The sequence below is a fragment of the Poecilia reticulata genome, chromosome 22 (assembly GCF_904066995.2).
Source record: "Poecilia reticulata chromosome 22, P_reticulata-male-v2, whole genome shotgun sequence".
Classification (NCBI taxonomy): domain Eukaryota; kingdom Metazoa; phylum Chordata; class Actinopteri; order Cyprinodontiformes; family Poeciliidae; genus Poecilia; species Poecilia reticulata.
The window spans coordinates 19,321,655-19,331,914 of NC_088851.1; the positions used below are offsets into that span (position 1 = coordinate 19,321,655).

The 10,260-nt window shown below is 36.2% G+C and overlaps 2 protein-coding genes across 12 annotated transcripts in view; one reads left to right on the forward strand and one right to left on the reverse strand.

The window, feature by feature from the left end:
• The window catches only part of ttll5 (tubulin tyrosine ligase-like family, member 5), a 65,195-nt gene extending 58,280 nt beyond the window's left edge, over positions 1 to 6,915 (reverse strand). For 7 of the 10 annotated variants that reach the window (XM_017302496.2, XM_008400269.3, XM_008400268.3 and 4 more), the window contains exons 1-8: positions 6,803 to 6,911; positions 6,638 to 6,709; positions 6,394 to 6,513; positions 3,259 to 3,365; positions 3,076 to 3,158; positions 2,335 to 2,441; positions 1,940 to 2,070; positions 1,006 to 1,088 (exon numbers count right to left, since the gene is read on the reverse strand). In XM_017302496.2, coding sequence (XP_017157985.2) covers positions 1,006 to 1,088; positions 1,940 to 2,070; positions 2,335 to 2,441; positions 3,076 to 3,158; positions 3,259 to 3,365; positions 6,394 to 6,452 — 570 coding nt within the window. In that variant the 5' untranslated portion in view covers positions 6,453 to 6,513; positions 6,638 to 6,709; positions 6,803 to 6,911. Of the gene's footprint in view, positions 1 to 1,005; positions 1,089 to 1,939; positions 2,071 to 2,334; positions 2,442 to 3,075; positions 3,159 to 3,258; positions 3,366 to 6,393; positions 6,517 to 6,637; positions 6,710 to 6,802 lie in introns of all 10 variants that reach the window. The other 3 variants (XM_008400266.3, XM_008400264.3, XM_008400263.3) reach the window with 3 other exon arrangements.
• Positions 6,916 to 8,043: 1,128 nt separating this feature from the next.
• Positions 8,044 to 10,224, forward strand: erg28 (ergosterol biosynthesis 28 homolog). 2 transcript variants are annotated; one of them, XM_008400261.2, is made up of 5 exons: positions 8,044 to 8,211; positions 8,335 to 8,552; positions 9,184 to 9,274; positions 9,361 to 9,479; positions 9,586 to 10,224. In XM_008400261.2, exons 2-5 carry the CDS (start codon positions 8,420 to 8,422, stop codon positions 9,672 to 9,674), a joined length of 432 nt encoding a protein of 143 aa, XP_008398483.1. In that variant the 5' UTR covers positions 8,044 to 8,211; positions 8,335 to 8,419; the 3' UTR covers positions 9,675 to 10,224. The 2 variants fall into 2 exon arrangements, with proteins under 2 accessions (XP_008398483.1, XP_008398482.1); XM_008400260.2 differs by having other exon boundaries at positions 8,045 to 8,211; positions 8,311 to 8,552.
• The last annotated feature ends 36 nt before the right edge of the window (positions 10,225 to 10,260 follow it).

The following is a 10,260-nucleotide window of genomic DNA, read 5'->3' on the forward strand; positions in this document are numbered from 1 at the left end:
TGAACATCAAAGGGCCATCACATGGGGAGACTTTTCTGCGACGCTGGTCATAGCAGGTCAACCTTCAATAACAGCCTATAAAAATACAATCTGGTGCTGGGAGATGGGTCATTTATGTGTTGCAGGTGGTGAAGTTGAGTTGAGATTGGAAGGGTGGGGGTAGAGTAACCTCAGCGCTGGCAGGAGTTCAGAGCAAAACTAAACCGAAAAGATGAACGTATTTCTTTCTTCTCTCCAAATATCAAGCTGACATTCTTTCCACCATTGCATAAAAATGCCTGAGAAGAAGAAGAATCGTGGACGTATTTTCCAAGAGTGAGAACCTTGTTGGCCTCCTCTGAGAGCCGAGTCCTTGGAAGTGTGTGATTTACTCCACTGGGCTTATTAATGTCTGGTTGAAACTTATTTCAAAGACAACTGTATCAGCGCAACCCCCACACTCAGATAACATCTGGCAAAGTGACTGCCTGGGTTCACACAACATTTTTCACGTCCGTGTGCACAAACTGTACTCCCACACGACTAATGTAAATCTGTGCTAACACATGAATTAGTAGGACACAGGAAAAAAATGACTGACACCACGGCATTTATATTAAAAGGGAGGTTCGGTATCTTCTGTTTCAAGTATGTGGTAATTTATTGTCACTATCTAAAGTATTTTTTTTCTTAAATCACATTGGTCCTACACCCATTTGTTCTGTAATTATTTTTAAGCTTTTCTCCTACTGCAACATCATGCTTCATACACAATTAAACAAAAACATTTTGTTATTTCCCCCCTAAAAGAAATATTTTAAGCAAAGCAAAACCTGAGCAGAGAAAACAGAAGAATATTAGTTGGCAAAAAAAGAGAAGCAAATAAAATAGAAAAGGAAACAAATTTAAATGGCTTCAAGTAAATTCATCCCTTCTCCAACTCGTATCACAATTTCATCTATTTCATCTTTCCTACATGTTTTGGAGTTGGAAATTGTACAATTTGAAAAAGTGAAAATCACTTACATTGTTGACCAAATAGATTCCCCGTCCTCTTGAAGATGCAACTGGTTTAATTATCCATGGCCCCTTGTCTTTAGCAAAACAACCTGAGTGGGACAAAGAGGACTTTAGGAAACCACTACAGATGTCAGACACTGTGAACAATTATATATCTTTCAAAAAGCATTTACACCCCTAACTTATTCTTATTGTGCAACTTTATCACAATAAACTTCTATGTATTTTTATTGGGGTTTTATGTGATAAATCAACAGAGAAAAAAAAAACAAATTATGAAGAAGGAAAATTGTACATGGTTTTCAAACATTTTTAGAAATAAAATTCTGCATTTTGTAGGGGTAATCTCAAAGCATGATGTTTTACAGTGTGGATGTTGTGTTCGGGACGATATTCCGTGTCGGTTCTCTGACACACGCTCCTTTAGCATGAAAGGTTTGAAGTTCTAATTTAGTGTCACCTGACCAACGTACTTCCCAACATATCTGTGATCTGCCTGCTGTGCTTATGGGTCTTGGTGATGCTGTTTTTAGGCTAATGTTCTGTAAAAAAAAAACCCACTGAGGCCTTCACAGAACAGCTTTATTTGTTCTGAGAGTAAATTACACAGGGTGGAGCTTCATTTGCTAATCAAGTGACTTGTTGAGCTAAATTGTTTTGCTGGATTTTATTTCGGGCTATTATATTAAATGGAGCTGAATACAAATGTACATCATACTTTTCACCATTTTATTGGTAAACAACCATTTAATCTCTCCCCTCCACCACTACATAACTAGGCACAATTATTGTGTTAAGTTTCAATTAAATAATTTGAAGTCGATGGTTGTAATATTTGACTGAATGTGAAAAAAGTTGAAGGGGTATTAATACTTTTCCAAGCATTCTATATCATAAAGGCAGCTCTGCTTAAGCTAGGTGAATCAGGAGAGGGTCTTACTGCGGAACTCCTCGCTCTCAGAGGGAAGCACAAAGGTCTGAGGAATTATATGGAAGTTTTTGAAGCCATAAGTCTGCTGCATCCGCTGGATGTTTTTATACAGATGGTCTTTGCGAGTTAATTCATATGACCTGGAAATCAGCAGAGATTTCAGTTTAAAACGTGCTCTACTTTGACATGGCATAACAAATACAGAAATAGATGACAGTCATAGAACACCCCCTGCCTGACAGCGTGATTCATTTCATGCTTCAGAGAGGCACCGGTCCAAACTAAATGTGTGTTGCAGGAGAAGCCAAAAAATACATTGCCTGAACTGAGGGGTTTGGAAAGGATTAGTAGTGTTATTTATAATACAGAAACCAGTAACAGGACACCCGGGTATTTCAGCGTACCTGGGAAAGTGGTTGACCTTCTGGAACTCTTGAAGGCTGTGTAGTAGGTAAGGCTTGAGGTGAGATCCAGTCCACATCAGGTTGAAGTTGTTACTGTTTGGGTGAACCTGGATGACAGAAACGTGGACCGACTTGTGCTGAATCGCATCCCATAAAGCAAATCACTAAAATAAAGTTAGTTAAATCCCTGCCATGCACTGTGAAATAAAATCCAAGACCAGCACTGAATTATGTGAATTTCAGAACCAGATCACTCCATGGCCAATGGACAAAATTACAGCATGGACTTTTAAAATTACATCAGAAAAACAGCCAACCCAAAGATTTTCCTTTGTGCCATGAGAATGCTTTGCTCAGTTTTACACTAAATAAATACATTACTAAAAATAATATTTATCAGAATACAAAATTCAAACAACTACTTTGTTTTTGGGGCTACCACCATATGTTTGTAATAAAGTGTAATAAAGTGTGGCTCTTTAGTGGCAGACACTCAGGTTAATTTGATCACTGGTCAAATGAAAGTCAACAAGCACATGACTAAAACATAAAAGAGGTTTAAAGGTTAACCAAACAGAGGATTGCACCCATTGATAATGCTTTGAATGTGTAATTGTTTTCTCCAGAGCAGCTCTGACAGTTGCATTGGGAGTAAACAGATGAAAGAAAAAGCTAAATGTTTGTTTTCGTCCTAAGGGACACAAATCTTTTAAACCTGCATGAATGAAGAATGAGCATTACCTCATGAAACCCATGATTTGTGAGTATTCGTCGTACTAGGCGGCTATCTGTGCGAACAATCTTGAAGGACATATTGTATCTCTCTGGTGAAAGGAAACACACAAGAGACAGGCAAAAATTAGACTGTCCAACTTATTGATGCTCTACATTTAAAATGTGTTATATAACTTTAAATGTTTGTACCTCCAACAGAGCAGATACGTCTGTTTTTTGAAACAACAGCTTCGGGTAGAAAAACAATAACTGGGATTGTCCTGCTAATGCCACTCCATGCGACGCAAGGATGTTCTCTACTCGGAAAATTAGACATGTGACATAAAAACCTAGTGAGTAAAAAGCATTACTGAGTAATTAATAAGAAAAATTACAACCACTTTGAATGTTATAGCCCAAAATTTTAGCAGTCATTACTAGGTACAGGATGGCTGCTGGTCAGTGTAACAAGGTTTTCCTCAACTCCATGGATTCATTGTGTTCATAATATGAAAGAAGCTTTGTTTTGCTCTGTTTAATAGCTAAATTGTAGCACTGTTATGGTCTGCTTTACCTGTTAAGCAGCCTTTACCTGTTTAAAAAATTTTTTAAAAATAATATTTGTAAATCATCAAAGTTGCAAAAGACAGAGCTATGGAATACCTCACATCATTGTTAGTAAGATATAATTACGCTATGTTTATTTATAAATACGTTAAAATATTTTAGTAGCAGTAGAAATAACTATTATTTCTGTTTTGTTTTAAAGGGAAATAGTTAATGTTATACATTTCGGTTTTAAATTTCTGTGCAAGAACCCAGCTGTTGTGTAATCACGGTTTTTACTTTTAAAAATCTCATACTAGCCCATGCCTTATCATTACAAAAAAGCATGGATCTGAGCCAGATAAAGACAAGAATCTGGCAAGGCCAGTAACAAATGCATCCCCCCCTGTCGTATCTCACCCTCAGACAACAACTTCAAACCAGTAGTGACATGCATATCACATAGCAAATATAAGATAAGGCATGACAGTGATGAAGTGCGACTCAATCAGGTATGACTGGTACAGATAAAGTGGGTGAAATGTAAACAATTCCTCCATCCAGTTTTCAAAGCAACTATGTGAAACTGTGTGGAAAATAAGTTTCACTGAGATATCAAGATGAATACACTTGATAAACTATCCCGATATTTTAAATGGATATACCAGATAAAAATAAAAGTCTGATCACAACTGCATCTCGGAACTCATTCAACTTAAATTGCTTAAGAAAGGCATTGAATAAAAGATACCTGAAATGAAAATACTTCCAACTGAAAATGAGGGACCAGCAAACAATATGCTAGAAAACTTTGAGCAAACTTTCAAAATATCATAACACTGTCACTGTACCTTACTTACTGAAACTAAGACCAAATACAGGCAGCAAACACTGTTAAGAAAAGGTTAACATTTTTTTTCTCAAGAATTGTAAATTTCACACCAGCAAGTCCTTCTTTTTCTCAGCAAGACAATGTATAGTCTGACAAGTTCTGCAAAAACAAAGTGTTGTTAGCCAACTACCATGCCAAACTGAAACCATTATTTTGTGTTTTACTCAAAACAGCTAATAATTCTTATATTTAAGATCTCTCTAATACTATTTTCATGGAACAAAATAAAAACAAAACACTAAAGTTGTACTGCTCTGTGTCTTGCACTCTTGGAATATTGCATTTATTAGTGTATGTTCATTCAGAGTACACATGCATCACTTTGGACTCTAGTATCTTTAGTAGTATCTGTAAAGTTATACTTAGTAGTACTTTGAATTATTCAGTGTAATGTGTTGCCTGATTGTTGTACATTGCCCTATTCTACATTATTGATTCCTCCTAATACAAAAGATAAGGTTGAAAAGCACAATAGCTATACTATATTTTATTTTATGTTACATGACTAGTGTTAGTTAAATATTAGTTTTCAAAATAAATGTCTTATTGCTGTTATAATGAGAGAAATATACGAATTTTTAGTCAACACAAACTGACTTAGGACAAGCACGCTGAAAGCAGATGATACAGTAATGGTCAGTAAGGTATGACTAAGAATAGCTTGAAGAGGGAATTATTTGGCCAAAAGAAGAAAGACCAGCTGCCACATTCACAGTGGAGAGCTAGCTTATTCTCTGCATATCAAAAATATATAACAAACTCTACAATGATGAGATCTGATTTAGTCTAAAACACATTTTGGTTTGAATGTATTTAATTAGAATTTCTCAAACTATCCCTAGAGATTGTACGCCAACAATTAAATAACACAATTTAGATAAACTATAACAATTTGTGAAGATATAGACTAGGAAAAAAAAACTATGATCTTGATCCATCAAAGTGGCATATTAATCATATCTTAAGAGGCACATATTGTAGTGTCAGCCAAGGGATCAGCAAGGTAAGAACCTAAGTGAGACTAAAGAGGACAGTCTAATTACACAAGCTGCACACACTTTGAGAAAGAGCCTCTCTGCAGCTTGTAATGGTAGAGAAAACATTGTGCAATACGCTAAAGACCATTAAAATAGAAAACCTACAATTGGAATGCTTATATTAAGAATGGTTGATTTATTTGAAATTTCAGATATGAGCAAAAAAAAAATCAGACTGAAGCAAAATTATGCTAAATATCTACACTTTTTTACGCTCGTTTAAGGCCGATATTATGTTTTTGTGGTGACTGAAAATATAGTTTTGTAGAATTCAATCAAATTATTTTTATTTTAAATACAAAAAACAGACTAAAGTATACAATAACATACAATATACAATAACCACAAATTGTGTTTATTCTAATAACTCTTCAGTTGTTCAGCATATAGTATATGTAAAACATGAAACACAATGAGCTTAGATCCAAAATGGGATGAGTGGCATTTAAATACCAGTATTACAGATACTGTATTGCATTGCCTCCCACTTCCACCAAATGTTTACACACAGGCTATTGTTCAAATAATGTAAGACAGATTGGTAATTAGTTTAATTGCGTTGTGTTCTAACAGACCAAAGTGTTGCTTGTCATCAACTGCATTTGGCTGTACTTTCACTCCAACACACAAGCTGTCCCAAAATATGACTGCACAAAAAGACAGAGCTCATCATTTTTAATTTTGTCTAAAACCAACTGCTAAGATATAGATATACTGTAAGATATAATAAGATTATTAAATAAAATGTTTTACATCCTGAATATATTTACATTTGTTTCCACACCACAAAAAATATCCCACAGCAAGTGTCTAGAACAGATTGCTATTTTTAAAGTGCATCAAACAGCAGAAGAGGAGTTCTGAGATTACCCATGTTCGTCCTCAGAAGAAGACTCTGAGTCCTCTTTCTCCCGAACCACGGCTGGCATTTTCCCATCAAAGTCCGGCTGACTACCCGGTGAAATCCTCCAGGTAATACCGAAAAATGTTCTACTGAGAATAATGGTGGTTACATATGTCCGTACACATATTATACGTCTGTTGCACTAATTTCTCTAAGCAGTAAATACCGACACACGCATTAAATGTATAAATTAGTTCATACAAAATCTACCTGTGGCGGCGATGAAACCTTCTTACTGCACACACACAAGACGTTGGCACGGACTGGCGGTTATACCATATGCTGGTACCAACCAAAACAGAGTCACTTTAGATGTAAAACCAAAGTAACATTATTACTGAACCTAAGTATAAATGTGAACCAATATAAACTTACCCGTACCTTCCGGTGCAGAAACGCTAACAGCTAACTAGCAGGCGGAAGCATCATAGCACCGTTAATCTTCCTGGTTACTACAACAACTGAGTAGCAACAGTGCAGTGGGCATGCGCACTAGCTAAAAACGGTTGTCCATGTGAGGAACGTTTAAACTAAACGTTAATCCCCCTTTACAGCAGGTGTTGTCAAATCGTTTTTGGATTATTTTAATGTAAATATTTTTTTTACATTTATTTGATTCACATCATGAAATTAAATCCGAATCTCATGTAAAATTCCATATGTGTCGACTTGCGCTATCTTTACCAACCCATTCAATACCTTTTATTAAGCCCTCATTTCTGCATTGAAAAGTTTTTTTATGGTGTGACGTAACATTGTGATCTTAAATGTTATTACCACCTTCTATGACTGAGACACGTTGTGCAGAGATGTGAATGTGTCATCTTTCAGTTTTCATTGCCACTGCTATTTGTAATATAAAAAAACAAAACTGGGAGACATGTCACAAACCTACTTCCTGATTTTACAATATATTCATTCCACCTTGATATTTTATAATTATCTAATTTATTTTCAAACTTATGACATCTTGACAATCCTGTTGTGGCCAGATAATTGATTTACCTATGGTTTCAGATCACTTTTTTCGTCTTTTTGAATAAGCAAAACACTTCTTGAACCAGACTTAATTTAGATATAAGTACAATAGCAAAGTAGAAGTTCAAGACAGCATACAGTCAGAAGGCTGAATGTGGGATGAGGAAAAGCAAATGACAGATTGATGGTTGGACAAACATAAACAAAGTCTGAGAGAACATGTATTTTTCTTCCCTTTTTCTTCCCTCTCAATATATCAGAACCTGAAAAATACTTCAATTTTATGCTGTTCGAAACCCTCTGAACTTTGTAAATGTGTCATGCAATTTTAGCACGTCTGGCTTAGATTTTGTTGTGTGGTTTTCTAAAGTCAAAATTAATGAGACCATTTCTGTTGTAAATCATCCCTAAGTATAATTTCAGCCCATGTTTCAAGCCAAACCCCAAAATTATGCAATTAATTGTTACAGTGTAATAAAATCTGCAGTGACATCTACTAGCCCCTCCCCTATCTAGAAACACTAACATGCTGTCTACTCGCTATACGAATGGGTGAATTGTTATTGGTCCGCTTAAGAAATTGGGCGGTACCTTAAGTTTTAGGACGACCAATCATAATAATGGTTCGATTGAATGGAGCCATTTTTTGGAGTCTTGTTATTGGCTTACCCTGTGGGCAAAGATTGGGGAAAAGTCACCGTTTCAAATGTAGCTAAATACTCGGTTGGCTGACGTCCACCTGTGGTTTTTAGTCTTGCCAGATTGTATTTTAGAAACATGACGACGCTGTAGTTTGACTATCGCTGGTGGGTAGCTATGGTTTTCTTTGTTTTTTTCCCCTCATTGACGAATTTACAAAAATATTAGTCTGTTTAGAGATATTAATGATTGTAATCTCCTGACAGATGACCTTGAATGTGTGTGTTAAGCCGCTCAGTTGCTCCTGCGGTCTGAGCTTTCCTGGACTGCTGTGAGTCGACAGACTCTCTGACAGGTGCGTCACTGACTGCAAATATGAGCCGTTTTCTGAACGTTCTCCGGAGCTGGCTGGTGATGGTGTCCGTCATCGCCATGGGAAACACCGTGCAGAGCTTCAGGGACCACAGCTTCCTCTCAGAGAAACTGTACACGGGAACGCCAGAGTTTGGTGAGTATTTATAATGTCAGATGGAAAAGTTAGGAACAACCCGTGTGTTTTCTAACAGTTCTGATATTCGATTTCTGATTTGGGATAAATTTGGCCACATCGTTTTGCAACTTATGCGTTTGCAAAGGGTTTTGGAACTCAAATCAGTTAAAAATCTGACATAACACAACAAGAACAGAAAATGTGTTTGGCTTAAACCACATACAGGAAACAAACCTCATACTGAAAAGCATGGAGCTGGAAGTGTCACGGTTTGGGGATCTGGACCAGCAGACCATTATAAAATCGAACATCAAGTATCAGAGCAGAATATTTGAGAACATTTATAATGATAGTAAAAGGATTAAGCACAGATATTGATTTGAAATAGACTTTACATGCAAGAAACCCCTCAAACATCTCGGTCGAATGTTGGAGTAGGAAAAAAAAAAATCCTCGGATTGATGTCAGCGACTGTTAAACAATTACAAGACTCACACCACACCACCCAGAAGGAGAGAGAACTGGCAAATGTTGATCTACACAGGTTTATTTTATGATCATGTAGCTAATTAAAAACAGGCTTTAAAAAATTCTTACATATACTGACTGCTTTATTATGCCTCTCTCTCTACTCCTCTACTTTCTCTAGTAAATGGTCTCCAAGCTCGAACATTTGGTATTTGGACATTGCTGTCGTCAATCATCCGCTGTGCCTGTGCCATTGATATCCAGAACAGAACGTAAGCTATACGGTTACGTTTTAAAACTCCTACATGCTCTTGGTTTACAGTCTTATTGTCATATTAATACATATTGGCTTCTACAGGCTGTATCACATTACTTTATGGACATTTGTGTTGGCACTGGGTCACTTTCTGTCGGAAGCATTCATCTACAAAACTGCACCACTGACTATTGGAGTGATGGCACCACTTATTGTTGCAAGTGAGTATGGAGGGGTAATCGCCTCAAATTTAGGATTTTATGCTTGAAACTTTTACTGGAAATTTATTCATTTGAAAAGCATCACATCTCATCTTGCTTTTCCCAGGTTTTTCCATCATAGGAATGCTTATTGGATTCCAATGTTTTCCAGAGACTCAGGAAGAAACAGGAGCACGGCAGAAGAAGCGAAACTAGTTTCCTCCTCCTCCTATTTTCCGAATCCACCACCAGCACACAGGCTTGGACCAGTAATTGTGTGCTGGCTTTGGCATTATGAAAGAAGTACACATATAAATTACTTTTTTGAGAGACTTTGTATTTTACCCTTTACATCCTTTGTATAAATATATATTTTATTGTTGACAGTGCAGTAGTTCTGGGTTTACCAACTGGGTAAATCCAGTTCTGGGTTTACCTAGCAATATTATAAAAGGATTAAGCCGCATGGTAATCTGGAATATAATTTTTTCACTTCATCTCTTTTTTTTTTATCAGTTCAGACTTACCAAAGAACTGCATCATGTAAGTGTTTAGCACACACACACACACAGTAGCTGTTTATTGATTTTTACCTCAGAAACAAAGTTGAGGTTTTATGAATTCGCAATAAAAAACTATTTATCTGCAGAGCAATTCAGACATCTTGATTCTGAAGGTGTAATTGTTTTTTTTTTGTTTTTTTTTGCATTATTTTTAGAAAATCATCCATGTTCGATATTTGAATTAAACTTCATTTTTGCCAGCATTTATGGTTTTATTTCTTCTTCTGATGAATATATAA